Source organism: Mycteria americana, chromosome 2 (assembly GCF_035582795.1).
Source record: "Mycteria americana isolate JAX WOST 10 ecotype Jacksonville Zoo and Gardens chromosome 2, USCA_MyAme_1.0, whole genome shotgun sequence".
NCBI lineage: Eukaryota > Metazoa > Chordata > Aves > Ciconiiformes > Ciconiidae > Mycteria > Mycteria americana.
Window position 1 is genome coordinate 134946758 of NC_134366.1, and position 23572 is coordinate 134970329.

General features: G+C 43.5%; 2 protein-coding genes across 7 annotated transcripts in view; one reads left to right on the plus strand and one right to left on the minus strand.

Annotated features, from left to right (window-relative positions):
- CLVS1 (clavesin 1) overlaps positions 1-17229 on the plus strand; it is a 94277-nt gene extending 77048 nt beyond the window's left edge. The window contains exons 4-5 of the mRNA XM_075495720.1: positions 953-1188; positions 17142-17229. Coding sequence (XP_075351835.1) covers positions 953-1188; positions 17142-17229 — 324 coding nt within the window. The remainder of the gene's footprint in view (positions 1-952; positions 1189-17141) is intronic.
- Positions 17230-18399: 1170 nt separating this feature from the next.
- ASPH (aspartate beta-hydroxylase) overlaps positions 18400-23572 on the minus strand; it is a 121626-nt gene continuing 116453 nt past the window's right edge. For all 6 annotated transcript variants that reach the window (XM_075494718.1, XM_075494716.1, XM_075494717.1 and 3 more), the window contains one exon: positions 18400-22713. In XM_075494718.1, coding sequence (XP_075350833.1) covers positions 22563-22713 — 151 coding nt within the window. In that variant the 3' untranslated portion in view covers positions 18400-22562. The remainder of the gene's footprint in view (positions 22714-23572) is intronic.

The window sequence follows — 23572 nt, forward strand, 5'->3', positions numbered from 1 at the left end:
AGGGACTAGAAAGCTGTTATCACTAACAAAGTGTAGACACATTTTAATGGGACATGCTCAGGGACAGAGAGAATTGGCAATGCGGAGGGATTATCAGGCCTGGCTGAAGTCACCTGCAGTGAGGGAAACTTCAGCTCAGCTCTTTTTGTGGGAGTAAAATTTCCTATTTCATTCCTTCAGCAAGTGGACTGTTCTCACATGGTGGCAACGCACTCGTTTCCACAAAAAATGCCCATGCCTGAAGGATGTTTGCTCACACTGCAGAAGAGGCAGGTCTTCCCCACTGAACCCCATGTGAACTGTGGTCCTGTAGTCATCTTGGCCATTTGTCCTCTGCAGTCTATCAAACAACCACTGGATCATCTCTCAGAAGGCCCCAGAGCCCACCCTGGGGTGTGTCTGGCCAGGGCAGCACCAGCCTGAAAGCAAAGAGGGATTAGAGAGACAAATGTCGCTGGAGCAGTGCAAAGTGGCCACACAGACCTGCACCCCTGGGAAACGTCAGTCCCAGGGTGCAGGGCTGGGTTGCCCTCTCAGACACTGAGGACCTACTCTTCACATCGTCTTTCAGTAAGCTCCACTGCCTCCCTTTTCTTCTCACCGCTCTTCGTACAAGCCTCTATCCTCTTAGAGCAGCACTAATCGGTCATTATTCCTGACTTGCACTTTTCCTGATCTGGTACTTAAGAAAGTGAAAGTGTCATGTGCCAAAAGTAAGCACATCAGGATTTTCAGAAATGTTTACGGTGCCAGCCTAATTCTTCAGCTGCACACCCCAAAGCTAATCCCCCTCCTCCCGCCCGCCCGCACCGGCCCTGAGCGCTTCAGAAATTCCCACCTGAAACTGCAGCGTCAACTAATGACGCTCCACACCTCATTAGTGCTGTTATTATTGTACTTACTGAAGTAAGGAATTGATGATGACTTTGAACATTCTTTTTATTTGTTGAAGATCTTTCTTCATGGTAACAACCTGAACAGCCTTCACCAGCTAATACACCCTGAATGCCTGCCCTCTGAATTCGGGGGGACTCTTCCTCCGTATGACATGGGGACGTGGGCTCGAACGTTACTTGGTCCCGACTACAGCGACGAAAACGAGTACACCCACACCTCCTACAACGCCATGCATGTGAAGCATGCGTCCTCCAACCTGGAGCGGGAGGCCTCGCCCAAACCCATGAAGAGGTTAGTACTGCCTTTGAAATCTTCTCTTATTTGGCTTCCCAAACCGGTTTGGCATAAATCTAGCAGGAAGGACTTATCTGGCTTGGAGAGAGGCTGTAATTTGGCAAACACTGACGGTAAGAAGCGCTTCACCACGGACTCCCACGTTCATGGTGTGGCAGGAGAAAGGAAGCCTCTCTGTGGGACCGTAATTACTCGGCTGATTACTGTGAAGATAAACAAGGGGAAACTAACGAGCCCCTGCACATTGCATCACAGAAAGTGTATCAGAATGAGATGCTCTTCTGTACAGCGTAGTGCGGCCAGCAGCACCCTTTCAGTGCTGGTTCCTATTACTTGCTGCCTGCTATGGTGCTGCTGACCCCAGTTATTAGCGATAAGGGTTTTACCTCCTTGGAAATGCAGCTTTTGTCCGATGAACACCACTGCCCTCTAAAGGGAAAATGGGTTAGTCTCTTCCTGCTGCTTCTGCTCCCGCTTTCTCCATCCAGCCCTGCTAAGGCAGCAGAGCTGCCCTTTTAAGATCTCTGATTTTAGCTCTACTGGTTGTGCATTCAGCTCCGAATCCTTAAAATTACACCTCTCGAGAGTGTCACCCTCTCGAGAGTATCCCAGGGGTAATTTGCACTGGTCGCAGGGATGGGGTGAGGTGGGCTGGATACCTGGCACAGGTTTGTGGGTGGCACGGCAAAGCCACCACCAGCTGCAGCGAGCGATGGCCGGGTTGGCTCCCCTGCAGGAGTGTAACATCTGCCCTTGCCTCACCCTCCGCACCACACTCCTCAAAACTACTTTCAATGCAGATCCCAGCGATGCTTTAACTCGCTAGTGCCACTTGAGGAGTGCGGTGCTCACAGACACGGCGTCACTCTGTGTGACAGGGAGCGGCCATCATTTTGTCACAGCAAAATCAAAGCTGACAACAGAGACAAGCCATAATGTCATGCAATTAATTTTAAAAGTCTTTCATCTTCAGAGGAAAAAGAAATGCATTCTTGATTCACGGCTCCCTCCCAGGTCAGAGGGATGCCACGCTGCAAAGTGAAGCCTCGCGCTGGAAACATGCACACGTACAACTGACGTTAAGTGCTGTGAGCCCCACGGCTCACAGGGCCACGAGACCGCAGGGCTATGACCTTTTGCAGAGTTGCAGCCATGGCATGAAGAGAGGTGGCCATCTGCGTAGTCAGCAGTTCTCACTGCTGACTGCCAGCCTAGACTCAGAGCCAGGGTGAGTTTATAGAGTCTGTCCCAGAGAGCTGATTTTAAAACAACTTTTTTTTTTTTTTTTTTAAATATTAGCAGTGGAACACACTGAATGATTTTAGAAAGATGCTAACTAAATATTCCATTATTATTAAAACATATATCAAGAGTATACAATTTATGTAGCTTTATAGAAAGAAATCTGCAGTTTTTAAAGCTCCAAGGTGTTAAGAGCTGTTCACAGGTAAATCTTTGCTGAGGATCAGATCCTCGGCTGCAAAGAAGGGAGGGTGTTATTGTGCCCTCAGGGGAGAACCTCAGCTTGAAAATGAGTTCAGCGCCAGAAAACCCTGCCTCCAGGCAAAGCCTTCTTTTATAATCTGTTCACTAATACAAAAGTGCATTAATACAAATATGGTGAGTGGATGAATCTAATTTGTCATGTTGCCTCTGGGCAGGCTAGATCTAACTTTTAGCCTAATTTCGTTACTCGGCAGCTAAGTGAACCATCTGATCTTGTATCCTGTGGTCATTACTAGCTGTTAGAGGTGAAGAGTTCACTGCTTTGATAGATTTTCTCCTGTGAGTATTTGCGTTGATTCTTCTTTCCCTGAAATTACGGTTTGGCCTAACTTGAGGTAAAAGCCTACACTTAGGAAGCATAATTGTGTGCTTTATTAGATTTATTAAACCAGATTTGTATCATCTAAGGCCTATTAAAAGGTCTACAGACTTCTACCAGCATTACCTGTCTTTATATATCCCCCCTCCTTGCCTCTTTACGTTCATACATCTCTAACACAATGAGAGTCTCAGGCCATGGCTGAGATTCCTGGATACTCCAGGGAGGTTTACACTAGGCACAGGTGATCTCCTAGCATTAGTCTTCATCTTAAATATAATTCCCTCACAATTGCCCTATCATTTTTTCCCTGATTAAAGCAATTTTGCAGTTTCGATAAAAATCTCTCCTCTCCTCTTCCACTCACAGTGTAAAAATCTTTAAACTCTTGAGTAAACACAATAATTTTGTATATGTTTCTATGCTGAAATGTTGGGTTTAACAAAAAAAAGGTGGCTGACCTTTTCTTTAGCACTTAATGTTCCTCTGAAAGGGGTAAATATATGAAGACTGAGCCTTCTTGGGTTTCTGTAATTTAAGGATGAAAAGCCTTGCTGAACAATTATGGGTCTTCTCCTCTCTGACTTCCCAGATATCACTGCAGGTTTACCTGCCCAGTAATTAGCTGCAGGGGAGAACAATGCTTATGAGAGGTGGATTTACCCTGGAGGCTGGGGGGACGGTGGTTGTTCCCCCCACCGGAACACCATCCTGCTGCGTGACAAGGTGCAGGATTGCAGGTTGCCCCTCCTGGCTCTGCGGCCACTTGCTGTAAAGCCATACAAGCACGTCCTCGCTAGACCTGCCACCAGTGCTGTGTTAAAGCTTTCTTAACCTTGGAGCTCAATGCTGCTAGAATAGCTTGGAGTCTTGCACTGTGACCACAGAGAAGTGTCCCTGTGAAATGTAGTACTGCCGTCCTACACCTACAGAGAAGCTCACCCTGAGCACAACATACTCCAAATATAGTGTCTAGCAATTTTAGTAGCAGAGATGCTGAGAAATCAAGATAAGAATTATAGATCTGGAAGAAAAATGCCAGGAAATGGAATCAGAGAATAACTGACCAAAATACTTTTGTAGCCACTTAATCTATGTTAGAAAATGAATGCAGAAGGGGAGAAAGAGGGCATTTTCAAGATGTGCCTGAGACCAAACTGAAGTCATCACCTGAAAATTAAAGTAAATCTCAAAATGCAGACCAGGTGAAAATGCGGCACCAAGCAGCAGTGGGAGGGAGCGAAGCTGGAGCAGGTACGTGCCCATACGTTTGCTTCAGGACTGACAGCAGTGCTTTGGCTCCTGTCATCAGGGCAGATGCATATAAATTGAAACAAGTTCATCTGAGAGTTGCAAGGAGGGTGAGGAGAGCAGAGAGCAAATTTTTCCAGCAAGAAGCTATGGAAGACAGTGGTTTGTTCAGCCTCACAGAGCAAAGGTTGAAGTGGGTATGATCGTTCTCTACAAATACAGGAGGGAATAAAAACTGGGGAGAGAGAACAGGTATTTGAGAAAAAGGACAACTTAGGCATGAGATCAAATGGGTATAAACCGACCGAAGTATACCTTGGCTGCAAATTAGAGGAGTAGGTTTGCTAGTCTTCAGAGGAGTGAGATACCGAAACAGCTGGTCAATATGACAACCTAACTGATACACGAGTGAAAGGTCTGATATCACTTATCCTAAGTGGTCACAGGAGACTAGATGCCCCTCAAAGTCTCATTAGGTTCCAATTTCTGCTCCCCTTTACAGCAATGGGACCAGAACACTATCTTCTCCCCAACCACAGGCAGGGGTGGGTTTTCCTGTGACTTGAAATTGCGCAAGATTTGTTCTCAAAAAAGAGGCCTTGTTTACTTCATAGAATGGAGGCGTTGTAGATGGGGACAGGATTGAAAATCCTCTTAGAAGAAAACTGCCACTGACTCTAGTTAGCAACATGATCTTGAAAATCTTGAGATTTGACAAGTTTCTATAATATGGAAAATCTTTAATCAAAACCATTGCAATTGTCATTTTTCCACCAGCAGCCACACGAAGCCCCACTGGGGCAAAATCAAAACAGTGGAAATTGCACTCCCATCTGCAGTATTATCTCACACCCTGGGAAAAATCCCAGAACCCAAGTACTGTATGAACAGATGGGAAACAAAGCAAAACAGCTGATGACTCCACATAATGAGTCCTAATGGCCAGGGGAGAAAAGAAAAAGCAACAATAACAAAAATCCACTCAGAATATATCTGTTTATTAAGATTCAGCTCAGTGAAGTTTGAAATGGGCAAGGTAATAAAAATGCAAACCAGCATTAATACAGTAATAGCAAAGTCAGTTCAATCCGAGAGCTCGGTCGCATCCGTTTGATAATCCTGGGAGCAGCAATGGCAACAGACACTTCCCCTGTCTTGGGCCATCTCTTCTGAACGGTCTGCATCCACGCAGCGAGCCTGTCACTTACGAGCTGTGGGATTTGAAAGCAATGTAAATGGTGTGAAAATTCAGAGCACAGGGAAGAAAATCACCTCCCTTTCAGCTGTGGCCAAACCTTCTGTGAGCCCTGATGGACAGAAAGGGGCCTTGGGTTGCTTTAGTCAACAGGGAGCTAACACAAAAGCAAAGCATTTGCCTGAGGCACTCATGCTGGTTTTCGTTGATGAGCTGTTGTTTTTGGGAACAGCTGGAGGTTTTATCTGGGTGTGCAGCGTAATGAACAGTTATGGTGGATGATGGTTAAGCCTAGCAGTTAAAGAGTCAGAGACTGCTCTCAACATATCACTGTGCCAACAGGGCAGAGTCTTTTGGCCAGCCACAGTGGGAGAAGCATGCCTGTATCCATTTGGGTACCTAACCCCAGTGAGCGAGCATCCCCAATTGGAGAGACGGATTCAGTGACTGGGGAACATGTGAAGGAGCTCAGTTCTTTGAAGAGTTTCCTTTTTCCCCAGTGTCACTCTACTTTTACACTTGGGTCCAGCAGCAGCAAGTAACCTGCAGTAGCACATTGCCTCCCTGTGACTCGTTTTTCTTTACAAGATCTGCCTTTCTGCAGCTGCATCTGGGTCACTTCTTGATGTCTGAACTTGCTCTTCAGTCCAAGTGACAAAGACTGTTCTCTGCCTTTGCTTGTTCCCCGCGCAGTCACCAAGCACAGCCTGGGAGATGACTGTTCCTTCCCTCTCCCAGGCATCAAAAGAGCGCTCGCTTTTAACCTTCTGCCAGTGCAAACAGGTCTGAAAACCTCGTGCAATTTAAAATTGCCCTGCAGAGAAAGAAAATTTTGCCTAACAGCTACATATATATTCTGACCAAACAACCTGGGCTTTTTAATAAAATTCATTTAATCAAAGTTTAATTAAGGATAACTTCAATCAAATTTGGGGTTAAAAATTATTCTTAGGATAACGTGGATTGCAAGAGCATTACCATCACCCAGTCAAGCTCATTAGAGACTCAGGGAATTCAGAGTTAGGGTAAAACTTTTCAAGAAGAGCTGAGCATGCTAATTATGAAAATGTACAATTTATGCATCAAGACACCATTAACTTTTCCTGCCGTGAAGTAGAAATTTGAGCACTTAAAGATGCGATGACCTGCCTAGTGGTCCATCAAAAGCCCCCATATTAGGCATTTTGAAATTGCAGCTAAAAAACCTGTTGGAATGCGTTGCCCCATGTTGTTGTGTCAGAGCACGTGGATTTTTATGTCCTAGATTAGAGTGAAAGGATTTTAAAGTACAGACTAGGGTTTGCCATTCTTACCTCCTGATGTGTACGTTTTCAAAAGGACTGATCTTCAAATGAACTTGTTGCTGAAACTGATTGTTGCTTCTCAGAAATGGGATCCTGCTCCTGGAAAGAAGGGTATCACAACTGGCATACTCCAATGCCAACTGGAACAGCTTTAGATCCAAAAGGGGCCATTCATGGGGGTGACTTATGTAAGGTTTTTATTTACCCAGACTGGTTCCTCCATATGCCCAGCTGGGCTGTGCAAGGCAGACCTTTCTAGTTGTTATCCTTGGTGTGACCTTAATGTTCCTTTGCCATATGTTTCTGCTTTTATGGGTCATGTTTTATGTTGGTTCACAGTCAGCACCAATTTACTACAGAAATAGTAAAATACCAGCAAATAAAAATCAGCATGAAAATGTGTGAAAACTTCTCACGGCCCATGGATGGCACCTGGGTTGCTCTGCTTGTAGCTGGGGTGCATTTCCACATGTGCTGGGGGAAAAGGGAAAGACTCCATGTAAGCTTTCCGTTAAAGTAGCTCTCTAATATGTGAGACCTATGGTGCGAGACTTACATTCACTATTTTATTATGAATTATTTCAAACAATGGAGAATTTCTGAATGCTTCTGTGGAGATGCTTCCCCCATACGCAGGTTATGAATGAGACGTGTCTTGACAGTAAAGCAGGTGTCGCAGGGACATGCATATCATGTAATGTATGCATTACCTAGCAACATAGATTATTAGCTGCTGAACAGTTTTATAGCTTTTGACCGGAATTCTGCTAGTACATCAGAGAGAAATGGAAAGGAGCTGGTGGATTTGGCACGTTGGCAGGTTCCGGGGAGGCTGCAGGGGAGAGGGTGCAGAATATCCTCAGGAGCCAGGAGTGAGAGAAGCCAAGGAGGAGATCAGAGTAGCAAAGCCACAGCTGAACCAAGGACAGGAGGGACAGGTAGCTTGGTGCTGGGGGTCCCCTGGGACAAGGCAGGAGATTGATTGCTCTCTGAGGGCATTGACAGCATGGTTTTCATCTCTTTACAGCCCTCAATTACCAGTGACCAGTGCACGGGTGCACAAACACAAGCTGGAGGTGGGAATGGCAGAACCAGTGCTGTTCAGGCTGCCTAAAATATTGCATTGTAAATTATGTCTTCAGCTGGCTATAAATTTGCCAAAAGTTTAGTAGTTTAGATTAGAGACATGACACTTAATAAAACAAATGGTTTTACACTCCTTATGTCTTTTGCTGCCCTGTGAAAAATCCACCTACATCTGGCTGAGTTACAAGCCTTTGGAAAGGCAATTCACACATGCTCTGTGGAAACATATTTAATTTTAGCATTTAATGACCCTAAGGATTGCCTCGTGCTTTAGCTTGGCCTCCCAGAATAAATAAACTTGTTCAGTTTGGGTTGATGGTTCAACGCCCACAAGGCACATCTCCTGTCTAGGTCATGGGGTGCCGAGGGCTTTTGTAATGACAACTTCTATTTGTGATCACAACAATGTTCCCTGCACTAGGCCAGGCTGTAGCAAGACATGGAGCCGGGATTTGGCAGACCAAAACCCCATGGTCTCGGGGATGCTTCCTCCTCACTGTTGGCAGAAGAATTGGGGAGATAAGGATTCAGCGGTGAACCCAGCTGGGACACTGGGAACTGGGGTTACTGGGATGGGACCCCCAAGGCGGACTGAAAGATGAGGCAGGCATAAAGGACTGGAAGCAGCTGGGCTAGGAAGCACACTTGGTGAACAAGCAAATGGGGATGCTTAAGGGGAGAGCTGATGGAGACCAGGAGTGATCCTTTGGTTAAGCCTGTTGGGTGCAGCCCTGGAGAAGTGGGTCCTGCTCGCCCTCTCTCCCCAAGTCCCTGCGTTGGCCTGGCAAGTCGCTTAAACCAAACTTCACACAGATGGTGAGATTGCACGTTGTTTATTTTCAGCCTGCCAAGCTATAGACTCTGGGGTCCAATTTCCAGAAATACGCAGCGCTCACCTGCAACAGAAATCAATGGGACATGTGCTTTGAACACACAAGCTGCCGTGTAATGCTGAGCACTCTGCAAAATCAGACCCTCGGCACTGGGAAATGGGCACCCCACGTTAGAGGAATACTTGGACCCTAATCTTACTGCGCTTTAGCTCTCCACATGCAAAATGCAAATAAAAAAACCCCTCACAGTCGTGCTATGGCAGTAAATGAATTAGCATTTAAGAGGCACACAAGTACTGCGCTGATGAACTCCACAGAAAAGCTCAGGAGGGAATTAACAAAGGCTATCTTCAGAGCAGCCTTGGAATAATATGCAGCAAATGTGTCACAGAGCCACACGCTGAACCGCTAGAAGAAAGCAAAATAAATAGCCACTTATTAGCTTGGCACTATCTACCCTGAGCACTGAGGGAGGAAAGAGCCCTCTGAAAAAGAACAGAGCGCGCTGCTGGGGCTGGGGTGCAATGCGGGGTCACAACACCCCCACACACCTGGCCGAGTGGCTGCTCCTCCCACAGCCTCCATGTCGGCTTTTCCCACTGTGGCAGCGTTCGACTTTCCAGCCTAAATAGTACATCTGCAGGGTTGCTTTTGTGCTGCAGTGCTGTTCTAGCTAAGGACAGGAAATCTGATGTAGGACGGGGGAGTAGGCAGACCGACACCCTTTGCTCTCAGGGCTCCATCTTTCCCGTTACTGCCACACAGAATTGAAGAGACTATGATGTGGTGGCAAGTTTGTTTGGGACACTGGGAGCTGGCATCACTGGGATGGGACCAAAAAGGGCAGACCGAAGGACGAGGCAGGTGTAAAGGACTGGAGTGTCTGAGCAAAGGCACTGGAAGCTGTTGGGCTAGGGGGAGTGCTTGGTGGGCAAGGAACTGGGGGTGAGCAGGAAAAGCGTGAATGGTGATGACAGGAATGTGTGTGTGTGCAATATTCATAAAGTGGGAGAAGCAAATTTTCTTCGTTACTTGGCCATTGGATATCATATCCTGCATGCTTGTTAGCAGCTTTTGCCGAATCTGCTGTAAATAGGTGCTGAATGCTGCTGCAGTGTTGTCTTTATTTGGCCTCATGACTAGGCTTACCTTTTGATGGGTGACACATTGCACCCCAGGGGATTAAGAGTCTTCCAGGAGCTCCTGTCTGAAGCAGGTGCTCCTATTCCTTCTATTGGAAAAAAAAAGTGTGTAGAGGAGTCAGTCTACAGCAGAGAAAGGAAATGGAGAGGACAAGCGCCCACCCACGCCCTTCCCCTGCCCTGGACTTGGGATGTGACTGAGGCAAGATCTTGACACAGAAAGTCAGAAGCACTTAGGAGGAGGAGATATCAGGCACATCCACACTGATAAACAAAAAAAGACCGAGATGTGCGCCCTAATTCCAAGGTTGGTGGCACAGACCAACTCCTGGCTGTATTGCTTGGGGATAGCCTCTGCTAGAGAAGTCTGGCCACGTTTGCCCTGCACAGCGCCTGGCTCTCGCTCTCCTCTGGGTCTCAGTGGCTTTGAGGCATAAGACTGGATGTGCTACGCCAAATACTTAAGCATTTCTGTATGTTTTCGCAGTTCAGAGTGTCTGCAGTAAGCTGAGATCTGTGCCATAGCCCACCAGAGAACTGTTTTGACAGCAAGTGCCAAAGGGTATGCTCCGCATCCCCTGGGGTGTGGGCTAAGGGACGGGTTGGGACAGGGTGCGCAGCTGGCCGGGCCGTGGTTAGAGCCAAATGCGGCACAGTGTCGCCCCTGCTGCTCGTCGGTGCAGACCCTGCAGTGAGCTGTGCCCAGGGCTTGTGGTGGGGAGAAGTAGCTGGGGCCAGCTGTCGGGAGAGGGGGGGCATGGAGATTGCTGGTGGGCACAGGGATGACGAGGGGTCTTGTGCTGGGGTTCACTCTGCGGCAGTCGCCTCTTTAGCGGTGCGGATGCACTCACAGGGACTTCCTCACACATGCAGTTAAGCACGGATCTGGGCCATAGTCGCCCCTGGCTTTGATGTCCCACGGCACTACTCGGAGACCTCTCCCTAGGATGTGCTAACCATCAGGGAGAAAGATGGTCACTGATGCCATGGTGGCCACAAAGCCAGCTCCTGTTTGTGAAGCACAGCAGCTTGTCACTGTTGTCCTGTGGGCTAAGCACTGGGCTAGCAGTAAGGTTAAGCCAGAGCTTTCATGTTGCTTTGCCCCCTGACTCACCGCACCAGTGGATCACTTAACCAGCTCAGCTGTGCCCCCGGACACAGATGCTGCTTCATCTCTTTGAAACGCCGCGGTTGGTGTATCAAAGCTGCCCCTCTGGGCAGGTCTCTGCAGCACAACGATGCCCTGTCTTAATGCAGAGCTGTGAGCCAGCGTAAGTGCAGAAGCTGCAGAGTTGCATTAGCAAGAGATTTCAGCAGGGCTTATTAGCCTGGGCAGAGAGCCACACTTCATGGCTGCTGGGCTGGAGCTGTGCACCGCTGAGCAGAGCTTGCCCGCATCTGCCTGCACCACCTGCGGGAGCATACACGTCTTTCAAGATTCCTTGCCCATGCATTTCATTTTCAAGTGCTTTAAATACTAAAAGGGTATCTTTTACCACAATTACTTCACACCTGCACAGCTGCATTGTTTCTGTAATACCAGGGAAAAAATCCTTGGTTTTCCCACCTGATGAAGACATATACTCGAGGTGTGCTGCAGAGCACAGTCTGGGGTGCTGCACCCTCCTCTGCAGCCTGATGGGGAGGGAGGAGGGCAGAGAAAGAAAAGCCCCTCAGACCTTGTCAATACAAAAATTCACGGGTGTGATTTTAAAAAAATGCTTATTATGTTCTGTAAAGGGAATGAATAATTGGGAGATGAACAGCCCTGAGGTGCTGGTGAAATGGGAAGGGAATTAGAGGGAAATGAGCAGATGGGAGGTGAGAGGCAGATGAATAGAGTCACACGATACGATCTGATTGATTGGCTGCAGTATGTCACTCTCAGAGCTTGAAGCCTCCTGCACTTGGGGAAGAAAACATGCCACCCTCCTCCTTCCTCCACAAAACCCTCCAAAGGAAGCCTGGCACAAATGTAATATGTCCTCGCTCCTGTGGGCTGCAGCACATCAGCATCGCTGTGATGGAAAGCATAACATGAGGGATCAGAGAACTGGAAGATGTCTTTTAAGGCAAGCATGCCATGATATGCTGGCAGTTACTGTTAGCTCAGTACAGGATTTTGGTATTTTATTTTTTGTGGGAAACAAAACTGATACCCAACAGACGTCAGTTCCTGTGAGCTGATGCACTCCAGCTGTATTCTGACAAGAGCCTTCTGAAATCAGTGCAGCTAGAAGGCCTGCATCCAGTCTTCTGACACGTTTTTTGACTGAATTTGAGATAGTTGCAATAAAATGACCACACACACATAAAGCCATCTGCTCTCTTAGATACTGACGTACATACCTATGCAGTGCTGTCATTTGAAATATATGGCTGACCTGCTGGAGAAACAGCTGGATAGTGTTGATTTTCCAGGCTTCCAAATATTCTTGTTGAACAGTAAAACAACCAAGGGGGGTTTGATTGACACTTTAAATGGAGCACACTCAAATGGTACCTAGGCTTCAGAAGCGAGACTGAGAATTCATTTCTCTTTCCATTTTCATTTTAGTCTCCTAAGCAAGGTTATCTAGCCTTGGAAACTAGGCTAGGAAAGTCTATGGGCATTGACTTGCCTGTTAACTACTTCAGACTTAGTTCCCAGCCCACAGTGATCACATTGTAGTTTTACAGGAGCTAAGTCTCCTGCATGTATCATGTTAAAGGACAGGCATGGGGTCTGCCAGCTCAGGGCCTTACACAGTGATCTTATCGGTGTGATACAAATAATTGTCTGCTTGTGTTAAAATTTAACTCAACCAGATCCCCCACACCCTAGCATCTTCCAAACTGGTTACTGAGAATTTTTAGCTGAGAAAGGAAGAAAGCCAGAAGGTTTTGAATTCGAATATACTAATTTATAATTCCAAAGTTGCAGCACACACAGGACATGTGCCACCTTTCTGGTGAGTATTGAAGGTAATATAGTGTGAGGTGGTCATGGCTATGATATGTAAACATTGCCTCCTAAATCATGGAACCTGTTCCCCCTGGTGTTAACAGATGAGAACTCATCAGAATGGGGACCTGAATGTAGGTAACCCATGAATCATATGTTTAGAACAGGTCAGATAAATTGCACCCTGAGAATGTCTATTTCTCTCTGCCATTTATAGCACAGACTGACCATAGATGTCTAATGGTGAGACGAATCACAAGTGACTAAAACGTAGTGACACGAGGTGAAGGCCAATGCAATTACTATTTCCTGCTTAGGTGATTAGTTTATATCTGGCCCAGGTCAAAATGACTTGGACATGTCTTGAACATTACAAACTACTTGCATTCATCCTGCAGGAACAACAGCACAGGTGGGGCTCTGCTGCCTAAGTATAGGCATCTTGTATGATTTTAGGCACTGTGATGTCCTCTTGGTCTCCATCTGTTACTCCAGAAGGACATGAGTCCCCTATAAGTCTTCTATAAATCCTGGGTCATAACAGTCAGCCATAGAAGGTTGTCTTGGATACCCTAAGGTACCTTAAATGGCAGTAGGTATCTACATTTAGCAGCTAAATGTCATACACATGGCCAAATTTGACACCCCAAAGGCATTATGAGCTTGGAAAGAAAATCATTGGCCTGTCAGGATAGAGAAACATGAATTGGAATGGTTCAGAGAAGCTGGTATTTCTGTGGGCACAGAATCACAAAAAGGTTGAGGAAGGAACATCTGGAGATCTTCTACTCAACCCCCTGCTCAGAGCAGGGTCAGCTAGAGCAGGTTGCCCAGGACTGTGTCCAGCTGGCTTTTGAATATCTCTAAGCATGAAGACTCCACAGCCTCTCCGGGCAACTTGTTCCAGTGTTAGTCCATTCCCCCAGTAAAAACATTTGTTCTTATGTTAAAATGGAAGTTCCTGTATTTCAGTTTGTGCCTGTTGCCTCTTCTCCTGTCATTGGATATCACTGAGAAGAGTCTGGCTTCATGTTCTCTACTCTACCCCATCAGGTATTTGTACACATTGATATGCAAAGGCAGCAAAAAACCCGCTTTTGTCTGGTGCTGTGAACTTCTGTTTGCCATAGGGTACTGACAGAACAGCATCCACAGCATTTACAGGGCCTAAGCTTAAACTGAGCTTGCTAAACAAGGAAAGTTCTGTACTGCTCATTTACCATTTTACATCAAAATAGCTTAAACTGTTGCGTAAGAGGGTGTTTTGGTGTTTTTAGTGCAAAGATGGTTGCAAATTACAAGGACTAGTCAAGGCAAAGGTACTTTGGTGTCTGACTGCAATTTATTTTTCAATAGGAGATTAAGGTGGAGTTAGATACCCACCTTTCAAGAACCGTGATCAGATTCTACTTAAAAATTTGAAACTTGATTGTAAAGTCCTCTGAAGAAAATGTTAATGCAGTTAAAACAGGTAGCAGTAATTTTAAACCAGAAACTAGTCTTAGTCCTAGGTTCAATACTAGAGTCAGCATACAACCCCCCCTAAATATTGTGTAAACTTGCACATACCTGGAATACGACTGCTTTCCTTGAACTGAATAGGTGTTAGATACACAAAAGCAAGATGAAACCAATGTAAAGAGTAGATGCTTTCAAATAGTGTTTGTCTTATATTCATTTCTACAGCTGCAAAATATAGTTACTGGTCAGTTGAAAATGCTTTCTGCAACAGTGGCCTATTGCAAATTGTTCTGTCACTAAATAAAGTATAGCTATAGAATACATATTCCAGGATGTTCTAGGCCAGTAAAACATCTCTGTCATGCTGCGTTATTACATTAGATTGTGAGCTGCATTGATATATACTGCCAAAATACTTTTCTGAGCATCTACATTTTTAATATTTACCACAAATGAAGAATATGAAAAAAGTATTTTAGAATCTTGTTGAGAATTGAGTAATTTTATTTTTTTTCCTACATAAAATTTAAGTTAAAAACAAAACTGGAAACATTTTTCAGCAAACAAAAAACTGATGCATTTGGAAAATGGAAAGCCAAACACAATAGCAAGTCCTTTATTGTGGTGTCTTAGAAAATAGTGATGATTGTTCAAGTCACTGTTGTGCCCTTCAGATAGATGCCTGAACTGCTTATTTTAGGATAGGGGGTTAAGCAGCTTCTAGCAGAAAAGGAGAAGAGATTGTTGCTGCAGAGCTTGGCAGATACTAAAATCTCAGCTGGGTCCCTCTTCACGTTATTCAGAAGGGCTGGGCATAGCATTCGAATTATTTGGCATCTTGAATTTGGAGGTCAGGTGGGCTGCAATGCATTTACTTGATGCTCCAGCTATTTTGGCCCTGTGTGAAGAGGAGCAGCATGGGACCTGCATACAGAGTTTGGGATTATGTTGCTCCCAACCTGGCGTGCAGCTGAGTACCAGTATGGGGGCGAAACTGGTATCTTGCTGTTACAGATGCAAGAATATTTTTTTGTGTAATGAGATGAGAGCAGAGATAATCAGCAGTGATCACAAAAGGCACAAAAGGCAGAATTACGAGTTTTTTCATATTTGACTTAGAGCTGAAACATTCTGCCGTATGCTGGCAAATGCTGCAATGGATCTGCGACTTTTTATATTCACTGTAGGGCAGTGGGTCAGACAGAAACGATACGTTGGTGACAAGTATTAATCAGGCACTATTTAATAATAATTTAATCTGGTAGCCCAGAAAAGAAAATTAAAACCTGTTGATGTTGCGATGTGAATTCATTCTGTCTCAGTTTCAAAGCCACATGATTAGTGTTTGCTGCCACATACTAGAAATATGTAAATTGCCATTTTGCATAATCTCCTGAATCAGCTGCTTTTCTATATTAAAATGCAGTCATAAACATTATGCATGTCACATTACTGTAAAAAAATACACAGTGAAAACATTTGGGCAAACATATATTCTTTGAAAATTTTGGCATAAAATCTTCCCATTGAGCATCCAGTTTTTGTTATTTCTCTTTGGAGATTTTTTTTAATGGAAAATTTTTATTATGCTTTAACGAAAGCTCCAGGCATAAGAAAAATAATCATACAAGTTATTCACAGTCATGGTATTCAGTCCTGATCAAGTGCTGCAGTAGCAAAGGATGCAATTTATTAATGATTCTTATCAAAAGAGAGGTGATATCTAATCTCATGGAATAGCTAAGGCTTACGGTTACCATAATGAGGTTACCATAATGAACAACTGGGAACTACAAACACATCCTGTAGGGAATGAGAGCTACTCCTAATTCTAAAAGCTATGCATGAGAAAATTGGCTCTTTAAAACGATACTATGCACTATGCAAATGCCTGGGCTGGATGATTCTACCCCTACCTTTGAAAAAGCTGTCTTTTTAAAAGTTCCCAGTTCACAGAGTGATTTTGCTCTAAAGCTCATTGCCTCCAAACTGGGAGGCGACTCCTAGCCCAAACCAGAGAAAATGGAGGATAACAAATCTCTGTAAGAATAAACTCATCAGTTCCTCCTTCCATAGCTCAGCGAGCAAATGCTGGAGCACACAGACCACAGAAAATGTAAGAATCTTGACTATTCCCACTAGTTTAAGCCCATTCAGCTGTTGTTACTGCAAGAAATCATGATGCTCCACTTTCTCTAGTGTTTACTCATTTTTTACGTGTTGGGGTTTTTTTTGTCCATTAGCAGCAAAGGATAAACTATGCTTCCCACCTTGAAGACAGAAATGAATTTAAAATGGACTAGCCCTGAATAAAGTTCTCCTTCAGAGGTGTAGACAAGGAGATAAAGATAAATTGCAGGACTGGGCACACCAGAAGCTCCCTTGTTGTCATATTAATTCTGGCTTCTTCATTGATCTTGGGTAACTCATGAAACTTCTGCTCCTTAAACTCCTACATCATAAAATGTGATTTATCTACTTGTCTTTTTTAAGATTTGTAACAACCATGAGCTAAGACTCACTCCTGCAAGCACTTGTACAAATGACTTTGCTTGTGCAAAGTATTCCAGTAAGCAGTTGCACAGTTTTGCCTAGGAAGACATTAAGGATCAACAGATCTCATGGTACCTCAGGATCAGGCCTTTACGTTGCTGAGTGCGTTCAGCATTACGGATAGTAGCTAAGTGCTAAATATTTTGAAAGCATTTGAGACATGCAATGAGTCACATCCCTGTTCATATTCAAAGGAATGCTTCTCAAATTCCTTTTGTATTCCACAGAAAAGAAATAAAAAGCCATAAAGGTAAAAATGGACAAAAGCAAAAATCATAAAGAGAAGCAAAGGGACTCCAGGAAGGTGAGTGCTCCTGCAGCAGCCTCCGCTAGCGTGCGTGTCTTCTTGCTTTCAGGTCCCAGTCCGTGGTGGAAGCTGGCACGCTGAAACACGAAGACCAGGGGGAAAGTGAGAACACCCAACCGCTGCTGGCTCTGGACTGAGCTCCCACACGCCCAACACACAGAGATATGTTAACAGACTTCCACCGTACCAGAAACCCGCAGAGCACACGACACACACACACACACGCACGCACACATTTTGCTTGAGAACAAGTCCTTCATGTTTCCTGAGCAAGTAACAACTGTCACCAGCCATCTGTCCGTGCGGCTGATGCTGAACAAAAATGGAGAAATTTCTGTTGACGCAGGAGTCTGTCCGTATACGAAGAATTTATTTCTTTATTTTGTTTTGACTTATGACATTAAAATATTGGAAGTGATGGGACTGCATTCTCTGTTTAAAGAAAAAAACAGGGTGTGTCAGTAGAAGTTTTCCTGAAGCCTCCAGCAGGGATGCTCGGTTTTATAGAAGTGAATGTTAAATGTGTTTTGAAGAAATGCATCTCAAATTTAAACTCTGCACTGTAATCAGCAGTTTAGTCTGGCTTAGAGGGCAGAAATAGCAGCATCTATTGCTCAAGTTTTACAGAAGGATTTTGCATTAAGAAAAAAAAAAATCGGTGCCAGCATAATGCCATTCAACATGACACTTTGTGACTGCCTCAACCATGCTGCTTATAGGGGGTCACTTATTTCAGTATCTAGCAAAAATTATTCTTAACTTTTGAAGCACTTATAAAACTGTCTCCTAGCTGGAATGAGCTGTGTGGGCAGCAGACACACACAATTTGAAATGCAATTATTTAATTTTAACGATGTGTTTTTCCACAGGCAACTCGGGAGCCTATTAGATGTGTGTGTGTGTGTGTGTGTGTGTGTGTGTGTGTGTGTGTGCGTGTGAAGGGGGGGTGCTAGGGAGACCCATTGGACACATTCACCAGTGATTAATGGTTCAATCCAGATTGTTTCATTTAGGTCACAACTGGAAATGAAAGCTCTGCAGAGCCATTTACCCCCTTCCCTCCTGCAGTCAGTGAAAGGTGTAGCCAGAAGGGTATGCTGATTGCAGATGCAGGCCATGGTTAAAATGAAAAAGGAAAACTTGGAATTAATTATTCAGTACAAGCTTCTACTAGAAGGAAATGTGGAAGAACAGAAGAACTGAAATGCCAAAGATCAGTTTGTTATTTCTCTATTTGCCTAGCAGCAAAGAGAGTCCCATCCCTTCATTGAAATGGAAACCGGGTTAAAGAAATAAAAGAAAAATGGTTATCAAATTGCATGTGCAGTGACTTTATTTCCTAAAACGGTTACAACCACTGTACACACCTTTAGTCTTCAACTAAATCGCCACACATTGACAATTTACTAGAACAAGTGGTTGGCAACAACATATCAAAGGTAGCAGTGTAAACCATATCTATAAAATGAGATGATAATGGGCACAGGAGTTTTTAATGTGCCTCTGGAACATCCACTGAATTCGTAAGTGATACACTGAAGGGATGATATAGTACAACTGGACACGGTCAGCCATAACAGATGGACTAACAAAATACTGCCTTTATCTACAACAACATTTTATGCCCGCACAGGGCAGAAAGGACATCCTGCCAGATCCTATCAACACACTTGGGATTTACCCGCTGGCATTTGTACAGGATAGCCTCATTCAGACTAACCACCTTCTGTAGCAGCATGTCATTGATACAAAGCCTGGCCTCCATGACAGAGAGCGAGTCTTTAAGGCATGGATAGTCCCAGCAAGGCAACACAGGAGTCAGAAAAAGAAGCACAAGCTTGCAGGAACATTAAACAAATAAGACGACTGAGCCCATTTATCTCTGGGATTTCTTGCATTCCCCCTCCCCTGGCATTACCACCCGTTATAGAAAACTAGGACGTCACCTCCTGGTAACAGGACAGCTCCCTTCCCTTCCCTGGGCTCACGAAGACTCACAGGCATTTGGATTTGTCACAGAGAACTTGCTTAAAGCAGAAAGTAAAAAACCAAAGACAGACAGACAACGGCTATTATACTGCAGCATTAATGAAGAAATACTTTGGTTTACAATTTTCCTCTGTTAATACACTTACCTCCACTGCCATTGAATCTTTGTGATGACCTGTTACAATCGCTGTTCATTCAAGTGGGACTTGTTCTGCCCAAGAAGTGCAAATATCACTGAAATCTAGCCCTTGAAGATTAAACCTCACAGAAGATTAGAATTATTTATTTTCTTTAGCTGTGACATGGATACATATGATGCCTTCTATATAACCATATGATGCCTGTATTTACCTGTAGGATCTCATACAGACTCTGTGCTTGCAAGCAAGGTAACTACAGGCGAGAAGGAATCGACCTCCTAACATTGTGATGAGTACAAACTGCCTTACAAACAGGAGACTGTATCACCCTTCTCTGTCATTTCCCTCTGTAAATAAATCTAAAGAAAAAAATATTTAAATTGCAATGGTTCTCCATTTAAAAAACATTTCCATTCACTTCTTCCATTGGCAATTCCAATGTTGAAAAAACTTTTTCAAGATGAAATACCGGTTGGCAAACAGGAATACCTAAAATAATATACCTAAAATAATATACCTATTCACTGCATAATTTCTGTAGTTTGCTATATATATTCCCCCCCGCCCCATGTACATAGCTAATCCAGTAACTGTACCTAACAAAAAGATATGCTCTCAGCTCCTTGACAGACAGGCACAGAATAGATTCACTTCAGTGTTGCAGGAGCTATTCATAATACACCTTGTCATCTTCAAGGCACTTAATATTTTAAATGGCCAATATGTCACTACACAATTTAATAAACAGTGCTACTTTGGCACACACACATCTCGGGTAGATTACTTTTATCTCTTTGCCAATCACAATAGGAAAAGATAAAGTATATCCTTCAAAGGAACATTGAAACAATCTGAAGGACGGCATGGATTTTTACAAATAAAGCTCCAAAGTTTTTACCACTCCTTTAGTATTTACTCTGAGCTAACTAAAATGCAACATTAATAAAAATATTCCTAAACCACAAATTTTGGTTTCAACAGTTCTTGATTTCTTCTTTACAAACTACGTCTTTATTTTACAGAATTACAAAATAGTTTATAATTTGTACTGCTTGATTATTTTACAGAGATACAAAATACAGCCTCTGACTAAACAACTACCAGGAGATTTAAAAACCTTTTTTACTATGACTCCCCACAATAACGAGTACTTTATTTCCAGTTTTGCACATGATTCTCCTAATGCCTTCCAAAAGCATTTTTATATTTTCTTAAGCGTGAAACTTATAAATCTCTTCAGCTTTCATGATGATTAACTGAGAACTGTTATCTTCTTGTATATTGTGTATAGTCTCAGTGTTATTTTTGATACGGACAATACATTAAAGCCTAATTATCATAGCTCTCTAAAACTCACTCTTGATCAGAGAGGGTTTATCAGTTTCATAGTCAAAAAGGAAATTAAAGTGCACACCTCCAGAAACTGGTTATACCAATTCATGGTGAAATCACCATGTGTTACATGGCATTACAAGATTTAATTACCTAGTAAAATACAAAATCTGAAAAGCATTCAGTTTATGGGAATGCAAGGCTCTTATCTGTATTTTGCTTCAGCAAACATGACATTCTGGTCGCAATACTTAGGTACCATGATGTGGTCTCTGCAGTACAAAACCACTGAACATTAAACAAATAACAGGACAGTTCAGTGTCTTTTGGACAACAAAGCCAAAGCTGTGGAGACTAAGTAACCTCAAGGTCTCCTTGCTTAGTGTTTGTCTCTCCCAACCCTCTGTAACGATGCCACTGCTCTTGACAAGCCCTGAGCATCCTAGCACACCTATCCACGCCCAGCTGGTTTTGCAGGCGAGTAGGTAACAGCCAGCCATAACCATCACCAGTGCAGCCTCAGGTCTCTCTTTCCATCAGCACTAACAGTGTTCTTAGAGGTTAACACTGGAAGGTCCTGCACCCTCCATCTCCCATTAAACAGTACAGACCCAAAAGACCAGTGAACTGCTGAAATATCCAACCTGGTTTCTTTCTTGAAAAGAGGCCTTTTTACCATGTAGCAAATTCTGTATGGCAAATACAGAGCATACTGTAAACAGTACTGGGATAAGACTACTCCAGCATCATGCCATACATTTCAAGACAAGGAAAACACCATTAGGTCAATTAAAGGAGCATTCTGGCACTCTGTAGGATGCTGGCAGCAGAAGTTAATACAAGTTAATAACCTGAAGCTCTTTGTCTGCTCTGCATTCTGGCAGGAAACCAAGTTAGACCCTGTCCTTCTGCCCAAAGCACAAGAAATTCTTCATATATTTTTTTCTGCTCAATGACCACCCAAGGGCAGCCTGGAAGGAGCCCCTGGAAGGAGGTGCCCCAGACCCTTGCTGGGTAGAAAATGGATATCACAACACAAGCTTTTGTAACGACAGGAGAAACAGCAGTTCACCACATAATCCTAAGAACTGTCAAGCACTTTAAGATCTGAGCCTACAGACGTCACATTTGCTCAACATCTTCCAAAATCACATTATCAAGCTGAAGGTTGCCTGCTAACTAAGAAAACTATTTTGTTTTAGAAAAACAAAGCTTCGCTAAGCAGCTGATTATGCAAGTTTCTGTTTGCATTTCCAGGAGGGCAAGAGAAGGCCACACTTGGCAAAAATGAAATCTGTTAATATATAGTGTTTTCCTTCTGCTGATAGCTAGAGATGCTTTTATATAGATATTGTTTTTTAAAAAATAGTGGTTGATTAAAGAAGATTTGTTCATAATTATGCTAGAAAAATACAGTTACTCAGGTAGAAAAAAAATACAAAACACACATAACCCATTCACATTATCTACAGTTGATAACACAGGGACATGTTCTATGCCTAAAGCAGCTAACATTACAACTGCATACTGATTTTCAAAGTTGGTTGTGTGCATATGTTTGTAAATACCTTACATGTTGCTTCCCAGATAAAAGCCTGTGAAGTATTTCCCAGATGTAGAATTGCAAATCTTGTGCCTCAACATGGTCGGGCAGGTGACTGACTGACTGGTTTTGTACACATAATATAGGCATGGCAGAAACATCTGCACATTCCTCAGTTTGAAAATCCAGACCTATTGCTCTTTGGCTGACAAGATTTGTATTTTCAAACTTGCAGCCAGAAAAACAATACATATCAGTGCTGTATCAGTATGAAACAAAACATGGCTTTTTTTTTTCCTTCTTTTTTTCCTTTGTTTAAATCAAGTCCTCTGTGATTGTAGAATGTCGTCCTTATCTCTTCTAACCCTTACAATACTTGTATTCTTCGTATGCTGGATAAATTAATCCTATTTGCATACTCCAAAGGGATTAAAGCTCCTCTGCTCCGCACATCAGAAGGAACCCCTTAAATAGCAGGAAGGGTGCGTCTCTGTTGTGCTGTTAACTCAGGGTGCCACACATCCACAATGAATATCAGGCGATAACTTTCAGCATCCTGCCACACTTCATGTTCGAAAGAGTCATCAAAAATAAGAACTTTCCCTTCTTCCCAGGTTCTGCAACACAAAAAAGACCAGGCTTTAGTGTAATATTTGAAGTGTCATGGAGCATGCAAGCTATAGATCAGCTCTGAAGACGCCCTTTTACATATGAGAATTATTTAAACAGTATATATTGCACAGTCAAGATTTCAGTACCTAATATAGATTGGAATATCAGAGTTTTAATTGAAATAAACTACAGAAAGATTGGTCTAATGGACCTTCATATTACTGAGGGATTGTTTCCTCTCACTCTGCATAGTTATGCCCACATACACATTCAGACATTTGCAACATACATTATATACTTTTAATGAGTTGAGTCCCATAAGCAGGGAGCATTCATCAGGCTCACAGGTATAATGGTGGTGTAGTAATCAACTCCTTTTCTCATCAGATACATACATAATGAGTAATGGTAACTGTGGGAATGACCAGCAATATGGTCATATGGTTTGAAAATAAATTACATTAAATCAATCTGCTTTTTCTAAAAATCAGGACAAGAGAATTAGGCCCCGATCATGCTTAAAATTTCAGGGATGTTAACAGTCTTGTCTCATAAACCCATTCAAAGCACAGAGTCTAAGGATTTTTCTTCAGAGGAAGGTTGCAACGCCATAGTGTATGCTGGGTTAACCATACTATTAAAGCTGAACTGGAAGGATAAGACCACTTAACTTAAAGTTATGCTTGCCAAGTACTGCTTAGGCAGAGCAGATCACTGAACAGACATAAGTACCCTGGGTGAGCGTTGATTACGGCACGGAAGAGCCAAGTTTTAACAGAAGTACTTTTCCAAGATCTGTACCTTTGTTAGGCACAAAAAGGGATGCACACAATTTATTCAAAGCGGCTTGGTTTTGAGCACCTA